This window comes from Tachypleus tridentatus, chromosome 7, assembly GCF_004210375.1.
Source record: "Tachypleus tridentatus isolate NWPU-2018 chromosome 7, ASM421037v1, whole genome shotgun sequence".
Taxonomy (NCBI): domain Eukaryota; kingdom Metazoa; phylum Arthropoda; class Merostomata; order Xiphosura; family Limulidae; genus Tachypleus; species Tachypleus tridentatus.
In genome coordinates this window covers 156,582,410-156,604,923 of record NC_134831.1, presented here as the reverse complement: position 1 = coordinate 156,604,923, position 22,514 = coordinate 156,582,410, and the positions used below count along the sequence as shown (strand labels likewise).

The 22,514-nt window shown below is 32.8% G+C and overlaps 1 protein-coding gene across 2 annotated transcripts in view; it reads right to left on the bottom strand.

The window, feature by feature from the left end:
• Positions 1 to 208: 208 nt before the first annotated feature.
• LOC143256982 (uncharacterized) overlaps positions 209 to 22,514 on the bottom strand; it is a 34,008-nt gene continuing 11,702 nt past the window's right edge. Inside the window, exons 2-5 of one of the 2 annotated variants that reach the window (XM_076514985.1) lie at positions 14,966 to 15,261; positions 14,445 to 14,674; positions 11,024 to 11,172; positions 209 to 1,724 (exon numbers count right to left, since the gene is read on the bottom strand). In XM_076514985.1, coding sequence (XP_076371100.1) covers positions 1,204 to 1,724; positions 11,024 to 11,172; positions 14,445 to 14,674; positions 14,966 to 15,199 — 1,134 coding nt within the window. In that variant the 5' untranslated portion in view covers positions 15,200 to 15,261 and the 3' untranslated portion in view covers positions 209 to 1,203. The remainder of the gene's footprint in view (positions 1,725 to 11,023; positions 11,173 to 14,444; positions 14,675 to 14,965; positions 15,262 to 22,514) is intronic. The other variant, XM_076514984.1, reaches the window with a different exon arrangement.

The window sequence follows — 22,514 nt, the reverse complement described above, 5'->3', positions numbered from 1 at the left end:
CATTAAAATTAATCCACTGGTTGACGAAAACTAATTTCACATTAAGAAGCATCAACATTTGCAAAAGGTATTACAAAAAATAAATCTTGTTTACTGTTAATCTTGTGTTGTTGTTGTTTTATTTTAGTCCCAAAAATACGTTAGGTGAGATATAATTTTCCTACTCAATTTTCTTGTGAAAATTAACTACCACCAAAAAGAGACATGATTTTATCAATTCTTTTATTACAATCTCAAGGTCAAAGATAATAACTGGAAACCGTATTGTTTGTTGAAGATAGTTTAGGGCTTATAATTATTGGGTGTTTATCTGATTTTAAACCATGAGATATTTGTAATTATAAAGCTCGTGTTTCTCTTCACAGCAGTTTTTATTTCTTTCCACACAATGAATTAAAAATCAGTGATGAAATTATAGAAAAGTAAAACAACAGAAATTAGCCTGTTGATGAAAGTGTTTAAATTATCTAAATCTAGTCATTACAAGCACTATAATATAATTATCATAAACGCCATGTTAGGAGAGCATTCTGGGTACTAAGAAACAATTTAGTGGATAATTGATTAATTATAATAAATAACCTCCAACACTAAAATAGATAGTTTCCCAAATAAAGTGTGCAATGCCACTAACTAGTTTAAATACCAGGATATTAAAAAAATAACAAATCTTTTCAGTAGCGACAGTAACAAAAGACCGGTTCCTATAAATTATATATAATTCCCTGTAGGACCAGGATATGTGTATATTTGGCTTTCATCTGTTGGGATCTAAAATTGTGAGATAGAGAATGTGGTGTAATTTATCTAATATTATACCTGAATATTTTGTCACTTGAGGATATTTATTATCCCCTATCTCTTAAATAATTACATTTTTATACAACACATACATAAAATGTATTTTTAACGTTATTTTAATTCATTTAGCCAGGTTTACATGGAACCTTTTCAATGTTGTGGTGTTTCTTTCTATAATGTTGAACAATAGCTCTATCACAGTCTGTTGAGCATTTATTATAAGAGTTCAAGTGTTCCTTTTGTAAAGTTTTTCGAATTGAAACTTAGTTTATTGAAAAACAACAAGTCCGATTTAGTGCGATTATATAGACGCGCAAAGCACTTATAAAACTGTTTTAATTTCGGGTGACCAATCAGATCAGGTATGACATCAGATGACGTAGTTGAAAAAAATTGATTTTTCTAACGTCCGTAAATGTTAGAAGGACGAGAATTTTTACCTGGAGGGCTTAAAACATGAAGTTTCTCAAGCTGAGCAAGTATGGTTGATGGGCAAGACAAAGAATTTTCATAATTATTCGTCTCGCTGGTGATGGATCTTCGACAAAGGCTCTGTTTGCTTGAAAGACTAGATAGTGGTGCATCAGAACGAATGTATGAAAATTCAGAGGTAGCAGTAGCACATCCAACTTTCTTCATTTTCATATCGGTGGTTGATATCTCCGAGGTCGAGAGTATATGTTGAGCATACAAAGAACGCTGAGAGAGCGCCGGTGAGACCTGTAAGGAACGAGGTGAAGGTTTTTCCAAATAGCATTGAGATGCTGGACTTTTCACATGAGATACCAATGATATCAAGGACCTTGAAGCGCACTGTGGGGCCAGTCTTGGTGAGGAAACTGCTCGGCAGGGGGTGCTGCCTTTGGTATCAAAGAGAAGATTAGTATGAATATCCTCACTAATATCGATGCCGGTCATCTTTACTGAAACGAAAACAAAATACATCTTTATTTTTTAATTGAACACATGAATATTTACATAAGTGTTAGTACGGAGAAATTCACTTAATGACATTTACAAAAAATGCTGTTGATGTCTACAATAAGTGACATTTAATTATACATAACAAGCTTACGTTTATGCAGGAATGTACAAACTAAAAACTCATTTTAAACTTATTTCCTGTTACTAATTTGGTATCGATTTCACGATAGTTTTCTTTTTCTTTTTTACTCAGATACATATTTTAATGAACACATTTTGATAAATAGGATATATCAAGGTTTGTAGCGTATGTGCAGCTTTTCCTTATTTTTTTGTATGATTAGCTTCTGGTGCGAATGTTTGTCAGCATTAATATGATATCATATATATTAATGTTTCACGACATTTATAGTAGATTTTCACAAATTCTGTTTTTGTTCAAATTTCCCTAATAAGACTTTTCTTATATCTTGATATAATTAATTTATAACTAATTAATTAAATCAATTATAATTAAATCTTCATACAAAAGGGTACTTAACACTAATTCATCCTAAAGAAAACATTAAATTTGTTAAACATTTGTTTAATAATGCTAATCTTCATCACTTAATTGAATAAGTTTTAATTATTGTATTGTCATTGTAGGATCTAAAGTCTATTTAAAAATGACAATATTAAGCAATAGGTAAAACTTGTAATTTATAAAACAAAATCGTTAATAAAACGTTTATTGTGTAATAATTAAAAGTTTTATTAGTTTATGAGAAAATATTTCATACGGTTCACGAAATTTTCACACGTCAAATCCATTACTTTAATGATTGTTAGTAGGACTGTACACAAGATATCTTTGTCTAAATTTAATTAAGTTAAAATCCATTATCTGTGATAAAAATAATAAATGAGTGACTTACTACTCATTCGTCCACTTTCTATATAACTATTTATCACCTCCAAATGCACACAAAACTTGCGAAAGTATGGAAAACATTTCAGACAATGCTCTGTAGAACACTTAGTTTTCACAAATCGTAGATAACTAATAATCGCCCTACAACTAAATATGATAAATGAACAACTTACTGATTACTATTATTTAAATTATTTGAAATTTCAGACTAAAGCACTAATAGGATATCGCAGCTTGCAATCTGAACACAGACTTTTAATAACTGCACAGATCAGATACAGGACTAACGAAATGATGTCTATTTAACATTATTTCAAACTAAGAAGAAAGGATTGTGACAGTACTTTAGACATAATACGTAAAGTAACCAACCCTTAAGAAACCAGCATTTTACTTAACAGTTTAAAACTGACCTTGAATATATAAATCAACACTTGTGAAGTGTTACATATGCTCAAACATTAGGGAATATTTAAATGTTTATTCATACGACAATGTAAATAAAACAAACCTATTACGCATAAATAGACGGGAGAAACAATTATTTCGATCGATTATACAAAACAGACAAACAATCTAGAAATTCTAATTCAATATCTTTAAAGTTTTTATGATAAAAGATAATACATGCATTTCTTTTCACGTTTTACAAATCCAGTATGTTTACAATCAAAATAATCCGTTACGTTCATTATATATATTTTTTATGTAGATCTCATATTTATTGTTTAAATATAACATGCAAATTTAGATACATAGTTTAACTTCTTAAATGTGTAATCATTTAAGCATGTAAAGAAATATTCGTATCACACATCTTAGAGTTTTAACGGTTTTGATCTTACAGCATAATATCCTTAAATATGTATGGATTAAATTAATTTACGTACAAGTTAGTACACAATCTTTGTTGTACTTCTTTTGTTACTTAGTAAAGTCAATCCATTTAGAATAAAATGAAATTTGAATTCTACTTAAACGTGTGAGCCTATTATAATAAACGTCGCTCCTAAGTTGCCAAAGTCTATTTCGCAATATACAGCTAAATGGGTAACTCAACCATATCTTTACAGCTGTCATTCAAGCTACATTATGTTTGAGTTGAATATTAATAGGAATACCACATCTCATACTTCTACTAGCGATAATCATGGAGAGTTCAACTGAGGTAACTATGGTTTTGAACATATTTCTAAACTAAATGAATCTAATACTGTTATAGATCTACTCTGAATACATTTCTGAACTAAATAAAACGTATTAGTCTAAACTAAATAAGTACGCAACAGATAAATAATATTTACTAGTTGAGGTACCCATACCCTGGACGGAGGTTATGTAAGTTCATGATTAATGACAGGTTATCTTCGGACATGAAAAGCTATTTCCCTTGTATATGATTTTAAATAAACCAAAACACCTATAAAAACAGAAAAACATAAAATGTGAAACCGTAAATTTGAATACAGCTCCTCATATACTCAGCAAACCTTCATGCCAAATTTGATGAAGATCCATCAACGGGAGTGAAGTAGTGTAATAAAAACCGCAAAATGCAAAATTAAAAATTTATGCGTATTTTCCCATGGACCTAATGAACCTCCATACCAATTTTGGTGAAGATCGATGGACACCCTGGGAAGTATCTACATGGACATACAACATATAGTAGTAGTATATTTATATATATGGAGCCAGTGCATTAGAGATGAATGTGATGTATACATGACATCATATCTACATCTTGAGAATGCAGAAAAATGAGGTTCTCTTTGACAGGAAATTGAGGCGAAACGGGAAAATCGTGACCCCTATTGTAAATTTACATGCACACAGGATAAAACTTCGTGAATTTAATTTTTCCAGTATCATTTAAGCAAGAGTTCGATTATAGTATGGTGTAAGAAATGGTCCCTCTACCGATCAAGAGTGAAGATCTTAACGACTTAGAGAAATGTTGCCAACAATTAGACGGTAATTACTATCTTCTTTGGGCTCTATCTGTTGCAGAGACTGAAGCTCTGATTACTGTAAGCTATCTTGATATCAGTTATATTGATTAATTCGAATTTCTATACAAAAATATCTCATTTACTTTTTTATTTTACAGAGACACACTGATGTAGATAAACAAACTTTCCAGGCCATTAAGGGATCATCTGGCGTGGAAGAAGTTTCTAAAACTTATATATATAATTCACATATCTGAAATTATTTTTCTCTACAAATGATATTTAATAATATTCTATGTTGTTACACGTATCTGGTAAACATCCTCGCATGGAAGACAGAGAATATTTCATTACAAAGTCTGTAAGTAGAAGAGTTAAAAAGTAGAACACAGCTTCTACTACTTATAGTATTTCTTTTAATCCTGAAACACACAAACTCATAAATATTTTGGATACTTTCAAAACTAGCATTCAAAACATTCTAGATGATACAACATCTAGACAGTACAGACAGAGTAAGAATATGTGTTTATTCCAACCATCTGGATAAAAAAAAAAAAAAAAAGAATGTTTTCACACCTGAAATTATACAGCTATAGCACATAATAAGAAAGGTTATGATTGCAACGTTGTTTTTAATTTGCTTATTTATTAAGGGTTAAAACATTAAGTTACTATAAATGTTGGGAAAATAACGATAATGATAATCAAAAGTATTGTAATAACGATAAGTAGCAGTTACAATTTTAAACCCTTGTCTTTGTCAATTTTTTTCAAAATATTTGGATTAGAAGAAATGCAGAAAGGATATTTGTTTCATTTTGTCAACATCAAGTCAAATGAGGAACATCAAAGTCCTATCCTAGATGACAGTTTTTATTCTCCTAACACCTTGTCAGCACCTTTAAGACAAAAGTTCCTGGACTGGCATTGTCAGCGACAAGATGAAAAGTACATCTTTTATTTCTAAGAAATATGCAGGTAAGAGAGAACAAACTTTTTAGACCATTAAGATGATATAAGGGATGACATGGATCAGATTATACCATTTAAACTTGAGAGTCATTGTAATGTTTAAGTTCCTTTTTTTTTTCATGAAAGTCCCTTACTGTAATGATCAGGCTCTCTATGAAATCTATTACAATTATCAAGTACAAAATGAATTACTATATTTTGCAAGTAGTCCATAGCAACGAGGACACTACTTGGGAGATATTTTGAGCAATATGTTTCATTGTGCCATACCATTTCTGAAAAAAAGGGGCATTAGCTTTAGGAAAACAGGCAGTTAATCAGGTATAAATTTAGCATCAGATGTCATACAAGACAAACCATTTGTCAATGCTGGAAAACGACGAGCAATACAAGGAGCTCAGAATCCAGCTAGAGAAGTTCTACATGAAAGGAAAAAACAGTAAAGTCTAATGTTTAGAATATTTAAAATTAAAAGACAATAAACATCGACTCCAGACTTTTTTCGACAAGTAATGATCAGTATTCTACCAAATGAAAAGTGTACAAAATATAAGTTAGACTTATTTTCTCTTCCTCACACACAAACTGTGATTGAAGAAGGTTAGTGGATTGAATATTATCCTTCATCTTTAGTAACCGACAAAAGACCTATATAATTTTGTATATCTGGACCAGGGGATGAATATCTAGATTCATCCCAATCGTATCATTTTGTAAGAGCAAAGATTGTCAAACCTGATGGTACCAATATAAAAATAAAATGAAGATGTACCTGCATCTGTAAATTTGTTACTTTATTCTCTGTTTTCTCAAGTAAATGTACAGCTTAATGATACACTAATTTCTTCATCTCACAATCTTTATGCATATAAAGCCTACATATAAAAAAATTAATCATTTATAATGATGAAGCTAAGAGAAGTCATTTGACATCATTTGTGTGAATAAAAGTTACGCTAAGCAATTTTGATAATCTTGATTTTAATGATGGTAAAAATGATGGAATAAAAAATATGCATGTGGTGCTCAAAAAGGAGACATGATTGTTAGTTTACATTTGGATATATTTTTACGGAACAAATTCTTGCCTGAAAGTGTAAGTTTAAAACACTGATTAATCTTGAGTAAAAATTCGTTTTATATTATGTGAAACAATGAATCAGGGTTCAAATTTACACTACAACACGTTTCTATCTATGCTAAAAAAGGAAATTTCAGAAAGGAACAGCTAAATTTCCTTTAAAAACACCAAAGTTTAGAAACACCAAAACATATCTCTAAAAAGATATAAATACATTGGAATTTTATTCAATACTCTCGCAGGATTTGTGTATGAAAAATATACTGGTAGCCACTGGGTCTGTATTTATTTTTTATTGAAATGAAAAAGGAGAATAATGTAATTCATTAGGACTACTTCCACATAATCTCGATATAGGAAAATTCGTCAAGAAGAACTGTTGAACGTGGACTTACAACCATAAAGTATTGCAAGGCCTATATTCATGTTTTATATACAAGTGTATATGTTTATTATTGTTGTCAGCGTATGTCAAAACTCCTATCCAAAATTGGATTCCATAAAAATAGTAATGATATGATTGTTCATGATTTTGTTGTAATTTTCACGTAGATACATCATTAATAGATGTAGATTAGTTTGCAAAATCTTTATTGTGAGAAAATAAATTATTAAAAAGAATTTTGTATCCAGATTTTTTATATTAATAATATTACCGAAATTTTTAACCACTTAAATAAGTTTAAATTAAAATAATTTAGGATTAATTAGTGATCCTACTAGCTGTAGTACTCGTCTTCTGAACAGATAGGGCAAATTAATTAATTAATTCTTGTTGAGACATGTTTTGATCTCTTCTTCTCGGTACTATTACGTTATTGTGTGTTACGGCGGCTAAGCAAAGAGCCTCTAATGAGAACATTTGATACTATGAAATCATAGCCGCCTTTCATGGAGGCTTGGAAACGCATTTTAACTACTCGACCCTGGTGCCTTCTATCGGTATCATGGCTGCCTTGCAACGTTTCCCGTCCCCTTCACACACACACGTGATGCCCTATAATGGCAACCTCTGAAACTAAGAACGTTTCGTCTTTGATGACATCACCCCTCTTCCCTGAGGTAGCCAGTCATCGCGTGTATCCAGAATGCTAGTGTAACTACTTTACCCATTGTGTAGCTTTGTTAACAATAAACAAACATTCACAAACATGTTGTTTCCTTAATGATAACTTCTAAAAGTGGAAGCCTTTTTTTTTCAGAAACATAACTTCAAACTAACCCTTATTTCAAAACTATAGGAAAACAAATCATGCATCTGGCAATAGAAAAATCTTTAACTAGTTATAATATATTTTTCTCATGTTTAATTACAGTTGAACTTAAATTTATGGAGATCTTTTGCCACTCTACAATATTTAAAACGGGTTATCTATAAAACCAGTTCAACATACAAGTAGCAACAATGAGTTTTAATGGTACATTATATATTGTTAAACTAAATATCAAACAATTATGTAAATTTAATCCTATTCCCTGTAAAATAATGCGATGACTTTTGAAAAACACTTTCTGGTTGGATCTTTTGTTTAATATTCTAAATGTTCACATAGATGGCGCTAGCCATAATACAATTAGAGTTATGTTTCACAAACAACACTATATCACGAATTATAATAATTAAAAACCTGTATACGAGATAAACTTTCGTAATTGTGACGTTGGAAACTCCTTTATTAGCAATTAGTAAAGATTTAGTAATTATTATATTTCTAAAATATTTTATAATCCCCGTTTGTCATGGCACAGCGTTAAATCAGCTTTTCTTGGGTATAAAATCAAGTTAACAAAGAATTGACAAAAAATGAGGGATATGAGGCACATTCTAACAATCTATTCAGCTTTGCTACAATCCAAGTGTTACTTTTCTAACACTCAACCTAAACATATTATAACTGGTTAGTCTAATTTTTTATACTCTTAGTAGTACATAACTTTCATTATCTCACAAATACATTTTAAACTCTTAGTATTGTCGATCATATCGTACGAGTTTCATGAATAGCTTCTTAATTACACCGAACGTATACTGATTAATTTAAAATATATAATTATCGATTTCTGCAGGTTAATTTATAAAAAATATTTCGTTTTTACGAAATCTTATTGTTTTATAGCTGGTAAAGACATCGATATTATTTTGAATTGTTTTCATCTACTAAAATTGAAGTTCAGGTTTGAAAATTATGATTAAGTTAATACATAAAATAAATAAATAACTGAGATTTACGAGTTATGTCTTAATTTATGTGGTTTTTCCAGACACCTTTAAACGTTAGTAAAAAATGTTTTTATTGGAGGCTCCTTGTAAATTACTAATAACTTCTGATCGGAATAAACTACGCATTTAGAAAGGAACTAAACACCAATCTAGTAACCAATATAGTTAATTAAGTATACTTTCTTTACGTTTCTACATATAAAGATTAGAAGGCAATGTTTTATCTGTTGGTTACCCTTCCTGTTAACGATATTTTCGGCCATAATGATTATTCTTGGCTACCAAAACTACGCTATACACCTACTGCGTGGCAGATATTCCATTATTGATATTTAGGATGCACCTCAAACCTTCACAGATGTTTAGTCAACTCGTCCAGAAGGGTTGGTTATTTATAAACAACAAGCTTTCCAGTGGCACAGCAGTATGTCTGTGAACTCACACTGCTAAAAAGTGGGTTCCTATACCCGCAGTGGGCAGAACACAAATAGCCCATTGTTTAGCTTTTTGCTTAATTCTAAACAAATAAACAACAAAACAAATGCCATTGCTATTAATGTTCATAGTATAAATGAGCATAGAGATTTAAACATTCTCCTCAAACCTTTCACTTGTTTTATTTTTCCCTTTGAGTTGGATGATACTTATGATAACTTTCTTTTCTATAATGGTTATATCAGTTATATCACGAGTATGCCTACTTTTTGAGATCATCAGTTTAAAACCCGTCATAAAATACACACAGAAGAGACTAAAAATATTTAAGCAATTTAAGTCAAGTAACACAGTATGCAGGTGTTCTTTCTTTGAAAGTATTAAACAGTCGGCCTAAAATTTAAAACTAATTAATCTTTCTGTTTTTATTAAAGTATTTGAAAATACAATTACAGTAGTTATTCCTGCGTTTCAAACGCTGTGCGCTGATTACCTAAACATAATGTCATAGTTCAAGAGCGTGTTATGGTCACGAAAGTGTATTAGTATGACGAGAGTGCAGACAGACCAACACGATATTAACTTTATATATAATAACAAACAAAGTAACAAAATTAATAATTTAATCTAACTTGTTTAATATTGTGTTTACAATTTGCCTTTTTAAGTAAAACATTGAATACCTTTTACAAAGGTGGACTGTGTTACTAAAAGTAGTTTTTCTAGAAATAAATAGTTCAATAGAATGATGATCTCATCATATGGTGTCTAAAGATGTAATTACATCATGAGTGTCTAGATTTAATTACATTCTTAAATTACAAGTAAAAACTATTATTTTAATGATATAGGTATTATAATACTGTTACACATACTATCCATCATTTGAACAAGGCAAATATATCCAATAATTTACTCTAAATAGTTTGATAATTATCTGTCCCGGAATTATTTTATTATATCTAAAATTTCATTTTTATAAATACTGAAAGAAAGAGTTGCATTATTATTTAACAACCGATCATACTTTTAACATATTTTAGACAGTCACATCTTTATGCAAAATATGATGAGATCAGCATCTTATTGGACTATCCATTTGTAAAAAAAACTACTCTTAGTAACACAGTTCACCTTTGTTAAACATATTCAATGTTTTATTTTAAAAGATAAACTATACACACAACATGAAGCAAGTTAGATTAAATAATTAATTCTAGAACTTTGATTATTACTGTAAACTTAGTGTCGTTGTTGGTCTATCTGCACTCTTATCATATCAACAAGCCCTCGTGACCCTAACAACACGCTCTCGAACTATGATATTACGCCCAGCAACTCGATCTCTGGACGACTTCCACTGTCGTGGCGGCATGACACCTTCCACTTACTATGATGGCTTAGCAAATTGCCCCTAGCAATGCTGCGCCCTCTAGTTCTGTTTCGTGGAAATCATGGCTACTATCCCTCTCCTACCGAGGCAGCCAATAAATGTACTAATCACAGTTGTAATTTAATAGTTACGAAAATTCATAATTGCATACAGTTGTTTTCATGATGAAATGTTTGTTTTTTAGAAGGGTGAGGGTTGACGAGAGGTTTTCGTAAAGTTAAAAAAAAGTCATTCATAACACTGTCTCAGTCTATCTAAAATACTCGTTTTCTTAAAACCGTGGAAATATAAATATTCTAACAACGAAATTGAGTGTCTACGATTTTACCCGATATTCTCTGCATTCTTTTCCCTAAATAAGGAGTTGATGTTGGTCGCATATTCACATTTTCCTGTTGGCCTGACCTTCGATTCCGGTATCGGGCTGATGGTGACGATATATTGTCGTAAACATTATGCTTTAATATCATCAACTGGCTAAGGAACAGAAATTATGTTAAAACTGAAAACAATTTTCAATCACGCTTATGTGAAAAATAATTCAACAGTAATGGTTATGATACACAAATACACTGAGCAAAAGCTTATCTTTCTATATATGTATGTAACTAAAATAATTATACCATTAAAAAACAACTATTCCTATATTATTCTCAACAACTAAAAGCCTTGAAATTGTTTGGTTTGTTTTGAATTTCGCGCAAAGCCGCACGAGGGCTACCTTTGCTAGCCATCCCTAATTTAGGAGTATAAGACTAGAGGGAAGGCAGCTAGTCATCACCACCTACCACCAACTCTTGGGTTACTCTTTTACCAACGAATAGTGGGATTGATCGACACATTATAACGCCCTCATGGCTGAAATAGCGAGCATGTTTGGTGGGACGAGAATTCGAACCCGCGTCTCTCGGATTACGAGTCGAGTGCCTTAACCACCTTGCCATACCGGGTCTCTTTGGTTATTTTGAAATACTGTCTCTGTGTGGCAGAGTTACATTTCCAATACACGTAGTATATTTTTCACATTCAGTATCACCTCAAAACAGTGAGCAAATACAAGTTAAAAAAATTATACTTCCTTTTCAAGTATTGTTTTTCACATCTACACTTCAATTATATCATTTTATCAAGATAAGACAACAGCGATATTTTCAGAAGAACTGTATCAGAGTTACCAGTATTCTAGCCTCTTTACAAAAACGTACGGTTGCATAGAGTTATCACAGTTGTGACTTCTTGACGAAGACATAGAGTTGTAGTAGAGTCATCACTATTGTAGCTTCATGATAATGTGGTATGGGTATACTAGAGTTATCAGTGTTGTAGTTTCTCGATGAGGGTGTAAGGATTTATTAGTTATCACTGTCGTAGTCTCATGGTAAGGATGTAATCATTGTACTAGAGATAGTGTTAATCTGTTTTGTTTAATGTATAGTCCTTTACTCACCAGTAATAATATAAAATATTTTAGGTAACACTTGGAGTATTCTAGGCTATTAGTGGAGAGTAAATGGCTGTACATGAAAATCAAACAATTTGGTTACATTCTACCACCAAATAAGGCCTAATTAACTTATTTGTTTCGCTCTGCCAAGCAGCATGATGAGCTATGAATTAACTGAAACTAGTCTGCTGCATTGGAAACAGCGAATCAAGCAACAAATTAAGCCTCTATGTTACCTTTTCTTCTCTTAAATTCACATTTCGGTGAATAAAAAACACACCAATAATTTGTGCTAAAGATATCCGTGTTGCAAATTCTTAGAGTTGTATAGTTGTACTTCAGTTACAAACATGGTAGTTTCTTGACAAAGGCTCATAGCCATAAGATGAAACAATGAATAATAATGATATATATTCGAGAGAGTGAAAGAAAGGTCGTTCCTGTCTCTTTAAATATGTCCAAACAAATCCAGTCACTACTGTTTTTCTTTAAAAATGGACATGATAAACTGATTATATTAGAATATTTAATATGTATCACACGTTAAGACATTTATTAATCCCAATTACCAAAGAATACATTTTAAGATAACAATTAAAATATTCCACAAAAGTCATCATTCAAGTGCTAACAAACATTTAAAGTGTTTCAAAATAGTGTACTGTAGCCACATTTTCAACCTCTGGGTCTGCTTTAGTTAGTTTGTTATCTATTTACTGGACACAAAGCCTGAACATTAAATTCGTCATAATGAGTGAACTATTTATTGACAAGTAGCGTTTGGATACTAGAGTACTTGGAAAATTGTATAGTAATTCTAATGTACTGTTGTACTACCTGATCATAATTCAAAAGTTTTATGGTGTTTTAAATGTTTACAAACTAAAAATAACCTACATCCACACAGGCAACTGAACGTTCTATATACATTCTTAAACATAAATAGTTAAATTTTTTGAAATAGTGCATTTTTAAAGCCCAATTTATGAATTTTATCGTAAAATAGAAACAATATTCCCAGCCTATTTGTGGATTTGTTACATAGCATAAAGTTAGACAGGCTTTGGAAAATTTTAATCCTGATCAGTAACACTGGATACAGGTAAAGAAAAATACACGATCATAAATGATAGGAGTGGGATTATCTGAAATTGGTTAAATTTCGTGATGTGTGAAAAATCTATGAACAGACTGGGCTTATCGTTTGTTTGTTTATTTGTTTGTTTTTAGCCATAATTCACGATGATATGAAACAGATTTATATTACGGACTCTCGGTTAAAATGGTTATTCATATTTAAAGGCAAACAACACTCATTGAATATCTCGCTATGACATACGAGTTCGTGTGCCCTAAATAACCAAAGATATATTAGATCAACCATAAGAAAGCTTTACAATCAAATAAAAGCACTAACAATAAACCTAGAACGTCAGTATATAAAAGACCCGTCACACCAAACATGCTCGCCCTTTCAACCGTAGGGGCATTATAATGTGCCGGTCAATCCAACTATTTGTTGGTAAGAGAGTAGCTCAAGAGTTGGCGGTGAGTGGTGATGACTAGCTGCCTTCCCTCTAGTTTTACATTGCTAAATTAGGGGCGGCTATCGCAGATAGCCCTCGTGTAGCTTTGCGCGAAATTCAAAACAAACCAAACTAAATAAAAGAGAGTGATGTGCCTACCTTCAGTTTTTATCGCTTCATTTTCTGTTCCTAGGACAAATTACACCTAAGAATGTTAGTATAATTCGACACTAAGTTACGAAAACCAACAATGAACCAGAAGATTACAGCAAGGCCATTAACATCTTCGATTGTGAAATGTAAAGAAAGAAAAGAACATGAGCTTTGATCGTTGAATATGAGGTGGAAAAAAAAATACTTAATATAAGTTTTAGGTTTTTCAGAGGTGATCCAGGATCTGAAGTTTAGGTCAATGTGGACTCAATGAATAACATAATGCACGCTTAAGGTTTGGACTGACACCTTGATGGTACAAACAAACTACATCGACAACTAAGTAATTATTAACAAATTATCATTGGTGTTATTTGCTCTATCTTCTCTTTCTAAGCTTAAATTTATGTCAATCTGTCCAGATTTTATAATACACTAGAGATCATCACGTACCTTTAAATATGTAGAGCTTTTGTTTTTGTTAGAATCTGACTCTTTATGGTGTTTTCAAAATAACTTGATTGTATAAAACTGAATAAAATTTGTAATAATAGAGCTATAATTTCAATTTGGTGCTCTGTGTTTAATCAGCATATCTAAACGTTGGTGGTCACGCTGTACAGTACCTGCGAGTAAGTTTTCTATCTGTAATGTGTGGTATTAAACTCTGAGATTTCCTGAGAACTTCCCGCCGCCCTTTGCTTAGACAAACAGCCTCCTGCAGGGCAAACATCCAATCATCCAGACGTGTCGTTGACCACAGCAGCAACTGACCTTCTTGTCTAATACGTATGGCTATTACGCCTTCACGTTTCTTGTTGGCCCACTGAAGCCCTTCGATGTCCACAAGACTAATCTATCGGTCATACAAAAGTAATTATAACCAAGACAAATCACAAAATATATAAAGACATAAGTTTAAAAATAACATCTTATGTAAGCGATAATTACTTTTGGAAGTATTGGTGAACTTTATATATTTGTACAACAAATATCATAGGTGTGCATTTGTCTTTCACGTCAGTAAAGGCATTCATAAAAAAGACGTATATTGAAATTAACGTTCCTTCAAAGAGAAAAAAAATCTAAAAAGTCAATCTGAAGAAGAGAAGCAAGAAATATCAGAAAGAAATATTATAATACATACCTTATACAAGAAGCTACCCATTTCTGATATTCCAATTTTAGCCCCTTTTTTAAAACAAGCCAGGTAATCTCGGGTGAGAATAAAATAACGTTTTTTCCAGCGACTGAAGAATTTGTCTCTTTGCTGCCATAGCAGACCTTTCTTAAACGAAGATGCTTCCAATGTCGTTCGCTTGAAAAGAGGTTCTGCTTCGGATGTTGTCACGGGTATATATTTTAATGTTGTCATGGGCATATATTTTATTGTTGTCCGGGATACTTTTGCAGCGTTTTTCAGATTGTATCGACTGTTTTTATCTATGATATAAATAACAAACTACTGAAATAGTTTATATATGTATATATATATACTTACTATTAAATTACCACAATAGATATATCCACATTTTTAAGAAAGTTCACGAGTCTGTTTCTTTCCTTTCTTTTATAGTTTAGAGAAAACATTGCTGGGTCTTTGCTTTATTTGTTATTCATTATGAATATTCTATAAGTTAATAGCTAACATTAAAACTAATAGTATACGAAACTGGTGAAAATATATATCAATAACATATAAAACTCAGATATTAAAAATTGTGGTAGACAATGGGAAGGAGCAATATTGCATTTATAGAAGAGGTCACGATAATAAATCAGCTGTTCAATGTAATTTGTCACCATTATTAAGAGGTGCGATCCACAAAGAAAGTATCTGATTGAGTTGCCACCGGTAAGGAACAGCAGAGAGAAAGTCATTATAGGAAACAGTGTAGCAGCTGTCATTAGCGAATGGCAGAGGGAAAGGATGATGATCAGGTTTGATAAATACAACAGACACCAGTGTGTTCCATTTGACTCCTTCCAACAAATATTATAAAGATTTAACTACCTTCAACCTCTGAAGAGAAGGATGTTATAACAAACTGTATATGGCTATCAACAATCAGTGTGGAAACTGGTCATAGTAGTCATGAAAAATTCAGGTTTAACAACCTCTCTACTTTTATGTTGTACTCGTTATTGTTAAAATGATATGCCTCAAGAATAAACAGATTGGAGTTGTGTTAATAATTCAGACATAACATGATCAATGGTGGAGCGTTTCCATTCCTAAATGAGAGAAAAGCTCGAACGAGAATATTTCTGTTAATGTAATGAACGACAAGATTATGTTTTGGATTATTCTATTTATCAGACGAAAGAGAAGCGCCCTCTATAAGCGGTTTTTATTAGTAAGATAAGAAAAGTAGTCAGTGCTGAAAGTCAATCAGATTTGTGAATGATACAACCATACGCATGTCTGTCCATATAGTAAAGCAGAAGTAAAGGGCAATTATCAAATTATCTGATCCATAAACATTACACACCATTTTAGTCTACCTTATCATACAACTGGAAATTTGGTAGGTGCGTCACACTATTAGCAGATTTCTAATATCCAAAACCTTTTGTCTTCAATCTCAGATCATTTTATATTTAATCAAATAATTCATGATGCATCTGTGTGTAAGAAGGGTTTGCTTGGAACGTTGTCTTTAGAGACATCGTTAAAAAAAAAAGACAGTTAACTACAAGTCATCGAGTGCAACTGTAGATGGTACCGTTTTTTTTCCTAATATTCGAGTTCGTCTGAAACTTTTAGCGTTAAGAAGCAGTTCACAGAATCCACACTGTTGATTTTTTAGTGTGCGTTAAGAAACAGTTCACAGAATCCACGCTGTTGTTGTTTTTAATGTGCGTTAAGAAGCAGTACACAGAATCCACACTGTTGTTTTTTAATGTGCGTTAAGAAGCAGTTCACAAAATCCACACTGTTGTTGTTTTTATGTGTGTTGAGAAGCAGTTCACAGTATCCACGCTGTTGTTTTTTAATGTGCGTTAAAAAGCAGTACACAGAATCCACACTGTTGTTTTTTAATATGCGTTGAGAAGCAGTTCACAGTATCCACGCTGTTGTTTTTTTAATGTGCGTTAAGAAGCAGTTCACAGAATCCACACCGTTGTTTTTTAATGTGCGTTAAGAAGCAGTTCACAGAATCCACGCTGTTGTTGTTTTTTAATGTGCGTTAAGAAGCAGTACACAGAATCCACACTGTTGTTTTTTAATGTGCGTTAAGAAGCAGTTCACAAAATCCACACTGTTGTTGTTTTTTATGTGTGTTGAGAAGCAGTTCACAGTATCCACGCTGTTGTTTTTTAATGTGCGTTAAAAAGCAGTACACAGAATCCACACTGTTGTTTTTTAATATGCGTTGAGAAGCAGTTCACAGTATCCACTCTGTTGTTTTTTAATGTGCGTTAAAAAGCAGTTTACAGTATCCACGCTGTTGTTTTTTAATGTGCGTTAAAAAGCAGTACACATAATCCACACTGTTGTTTTTTAATGTGCGTTAAAAAGCAGTACACATAATCTACACTGTTGTTTTTTAATGTGCGTTAAGAAGCAGTTCACAAAATCCACACTGTTGTTGTTTTTTATGTGTGTTGAGAAGCAGTTCACAGTATCCACGCTGTTGTTTTTTAATGTGCGTTAAAAAGCAGTACACAGAATCCACACTGTTGTTTTTTAATATGCGTTGAGAAGCAGTTCACAGTATCCACTCTGTTGTTTTTTAATGTGCGTTAAAAAGCAGTTTACAGTATCCACGCTGTTGTTTTTTAATGTGCGTTAAAAAGCAGTACACATAATCCACACTGTTGTTTTTTAATGTGCGTTAAAAAGCAGTACACATAATCTACACTGTTGTTTTTTAATGTGCGTTAAAAAGCAGTTTACAGTATCCACGCTGTTGTTTTTTAATGTGCGTTAAAAAGCAGTACACAGAATCCACACTGTTGTTTTTAATGTGCGTTAAGAAGCAGTTCACAGAATCCACACTGTTGTTGTTTTTTATGTGTGTTGAGAAGCAGTTCACAGTATCCACGCTGTTGTTTTTTAATATGAGTTAAGAAGCAGTTTACAGTATCCACGCTGTTGTTTTTCTAATGTGAGTTAAGAAGCAGTTTACAGTATCCACGCTGTTGTTTTCTAATGTACGTTAAAAAGCAGTACACAGAATCCACACTGTTGTTTTTTAATGTGCGTTAAAAAGCAGTTCACAAAATCCACACTGTTGTTTTTTTAATGTGCGTTGAGAAGCAGTTCACAGTATCCACGCTGTTGTTTTTTAATGTGCGTTAAAAAGCAGTTTACATTATCCACGCTGTTGTTTTTTAATGTGCGTTAAAAAGCAGTACACAGAATCCACACTGTTGTTTTTAATGTGCGTTAAGAAGCAGTTCACAGAATCCACACTGTTGTTTTTTAATGTGCGTTAAGAAGCAGTTCACAGAATCCACACTGTTGTTTTTTAATGTGCGTTAAGAAGCAGTTTACAGTATCCACGCTGTTGTTTTTTAATGTGCGTTAAAAAGCAGTACACAGAATCCACACTGTTGTTTTTAATGTGCGTTAAGAAGCAGTTCACAGAATCCACACTGTTGTTTTTTAATGTGCGTTAAGAAGCAGTTCACAGAATCCACACTGTTGTTTTTTTAATGTGCGTTAAGAAGTAGTTTACAGTATCCACGCTGTTGTTTTTTAATGTGCGTTAAAAAGCAGTACACAGAATCCACACTGTTGTTTTTAATGTGCGTTAAGAAGCAGTTTACAGTATCCACGCTGTTGTTTTTTAATGTGCGTTAAAAAGCAGTACACAGAATCCACACTGTTGTTTTTAATGTGCGTTAAGAAGCAGTTCACAGAATCCACGCTGTTGTTTTTTTAATTTGCGTTAAGAAGCAGTTCATAGCATCCACGCTGTTGTTTTTTAATGTGCGTTAAGAAGCAGTTCATAGCATCCACGCTGTTTTTTTTAATTTGCGTTAAGAAGCAGTTCACAGTATCCACGCTGTTGTTTTTTTAATGTGCGTTAAGAAGCAGTTCACAGAATCCACACTGTTGTTCTTTTAATGTGCGTTAAGAAGCAGTTTACAGTATCCACGCTGTTGTTTTTTAATGTGCGTTAAGAAGCAGTACACAGAATCCACACTGTTGTTTTTTAATGTGCGTTAAGAAGCAGTTCACAGAATCCACACTGTTGTTTTTTTAATGTGTGTTGAGAAGCAGTTCACAGAATCCACACTGTTGTTTTTTAATTTGCGTTAAGAAGCAGTTCATAGCATCCACGCTGTTTTTTTTAATTTGCGTTAAGAAGCAGTTCATAGCATCCACGCTGTTTTTTTTAATTTGCGTTAAGAAGCAGTTCACAGTATCCACGCTGTTGTTTTTTTAATGTGCGTTAAAAAGCAGTTTACAGAATCCACGCTGTTGTTTTTAATGTGCGTTAAAAAACAGTACACAGAATCCACACTGTTGTTTTTAATGTGCGTTAAGAAGCAGTTCACAGAATCCACACTGTTGTTTTTTAATGTGCGTTAAGAAGCAGTTCACAGAATCCACACTGTTGTTTTTTTAATGTGTTGAGAAGCAGTTCACAGAATCCACACTGTTGTTTTTTAATTTGCGTTAAGAAGCAGTTCATAGCATCCACGCTGTTTTTTTTAATTTGCGTTAAGAAGCAGTTCATAGCATCCACGCTGTTTTTTTTATAACAGATTAACGCTTACAGAGTTATGTTGCAATCTGCATGTGCCAAGCAGAATAAAAAGAAGAAAGTCAGAGATTATTTTACTGGTTTTTAACATAAAATTACAGATTAGTGATAAAGGTCAACCATGTTTTGCGAAAAACATTAATTAACTGGCATCTGAAGTCTAACTCACAAGTGAGAAAAACAAACATCAACGCGTTTCTTGCTACAACATAACTTAAAAAACATAATTCAACAACAGATTTAAAGAGAGATCTAAAATATATATTAACGTTAAATTTAATTAAAACAGTTTTGTAATATAAATAAAAAAATTATTACTAAACGTAATAAGGACGGATGGTGTGTTTTCTTACAGCAAAGCCACATGGGATTATCTGCTGATTCCACCAAGGGAAATCGAACCCCCTGATTTTAGCGTTGTAACTCTGTAGGTTTACCGATGACCGATATACCAGCGGAGGACAATAAGTACAGCCGTGAGTCAATGGTATAATAATATCCTACTTAATTTTGAACTCTTAACAAAGTAATAAAAACTGAGTCGCCAGTAACACAAAGTTTCGTCCATAAACATTATTCACCTATTTTAAAATAGTCTACAATATAACAGTTAAGTTGAAGAGGCGTAGAATTTATCTTTGGTAATATTTACATTGATAAATCTCAAAAATAAAATGATAAACAACAAAGGTCAGTCAATAATTGAATTCTAAAATTGCATTGTAATTATTTAGAAATAGAACTACTGCTTTCACATCATGTTAAATGCATATGCAACCATTCTTATTACGCCTTTTGACAATCAAACGACAATAAATGCACTGCTCATCCATATATTAGGCCTGAGATGGCCAAGCGTGTCAAAGCGTGCGACTCGTAATCTGAAGGTCGCGGGTTCGCATCCCCGTCGCGCCAAACATGCTCGCCCTTTCAGCTGTGGGGGCGTTATAATGTTACGGTCAATCCCACTTTTCATAGGTAAAAGAGTAGCACAAAAGTTGGCGGTGGGTGGTGATGACTAGTTGCCTTCCCTCTAGTCTTACACTGCTAAATTAGAGACGGCTAGCATAGATAGCCCTCGAGTATCTTTGTGCGAAATTCAAAAACAAACAAACAATCATCCATATATCCGCGAAAAACAATGTGTAACGGAGGGCGCCAGAAAAAAGAAAAATTAAAACATGAGTTGAGCTAAAATTTCACCACCGGAAATAAGTGGAATTTTCACCCCAAATAACTTAGGTTGACAAATTTACTTTTTTTTTTACTCTCTCGAGTTATTTATTGTTTACATAAGAACACAAGAGTTCCAGAGGCTGCCAAAGTTTGGTTTTGAAATAATATTTTTGTGAAATAAAAATGTGGACAGTTGTGAAAGAGAAGGTAATGAAGGATCAAAATGTTAAATAACTAAAACGGCCTATTACAAAAACTCAACACACATCTAGTGATAAGAATTCTTACAAATAAATTCAAGAGTGTTGTTGTTTTGAATTAAACACAAAGCCACACAATAGGCTATCTGTGCTTTGCTCATCACGGGTATCGAAACCCGGTTTTTAGCAAAGTACGTCTACAGACATACCGCTGTGCCACTGGAGAACTTAAGAGAGTGTGATGACTAAGTATTACAGTTCGTACTTCAATTGAAGTACCTGTACAAGAAAAGCGCTTGTAGTGCATTAAACAAACAAGTGAAAAACGCATAGAAGCTTCAACACAAACATAAAATCGTGAATGTATTGTTGAAATTGCGTTTCTTTCTCTCTCTCTCTCTGATGTTTGGGTATATATATTTTTTTGTATATCCAGGAGGGTCAGGTACACCAGACCTCTTCCTCCTACCACTACATTGTTGGAATGGACTGATTAATATGTAATAATATCAACTTTAAACTGGTCCTTTTCAGGGTATGCGTTTCTTTGTTAAAGAGTGGAGCTTGGTTTTGAATTTCGCGCAAAGCTACACCAGGGCTATGTGCGTTAGCTGTCCCTCACTTAGCAGTGTAAGACTAGAGGAAAGGCAGCTGGTCATCATCATCACCCACCGCCAACTCTCATGCTGCTCTTTTACCAACGAATAGTGGGGTGGGGTTGACCGTCACATTATAACGCCAACACGGCTGAAAGGGAGAAAATGTTTGCTTGAACTGGGATTCGAAACTCAGATTACGAGTCGAGCGCCCTAACCATCTGGTCATGTCAGGACACAGAACGGAATACGAAAAAACAAAAACGCTATGAAGGTTTGCACTGCATGGCGATGTGAATTTTTTGCTTTAACTTCATCGTGATTACCTGTTTTTATGCCAGTTATTTAAAAAACACCTATGGATTTATAGTCTGTTAGGACTGCTTTTTTAAATTAACTGTCCATTGGTTGTCTGTGGTGTTCCAAGCACGGGAATCGAAACGTGTTTTTAGCGTTATAAGACTTCAGATTTACAGCTTAATCACTTGAGGTTAATAAAAGAAGGGCAATAAAATCAACAAAAAAAAGCGAACAAAGACATGGAATAATAAATGTTACTAAATTAATGTGAAATATAAAGCAATAGAATATCCAAAATGAAATATGAACAGACGGTGGGAAAGCAACAGATTAAAACACATATAAACATTATAGCTCAGTTGTAAGATTTGTACTTACAACATTAAAAGTTGTTTATTCCAAGCCCATACCGCTAGACAAGTGCAATAGAAATCTCGTTAATCTATTCACGTGTGTCACTAACTAGACGACGAGGCATATGGTTACCTTAAGAGTCGATGGTAAGAGTGCGGATTACCAGTTATGTAGCTTGGTGTTGAAACAATTAAACGAACACTCAAAATAACTTGAAAATAAAAGTTACACACTCAGTCGTATTGTATCAAACTTAATTGAAAGTGAAAGCTATAAATATACTAGTGTGATGTAATAAACTTACTTAAAAATATAAACTATAAAAAGACACACACTATCCTGACGTATCA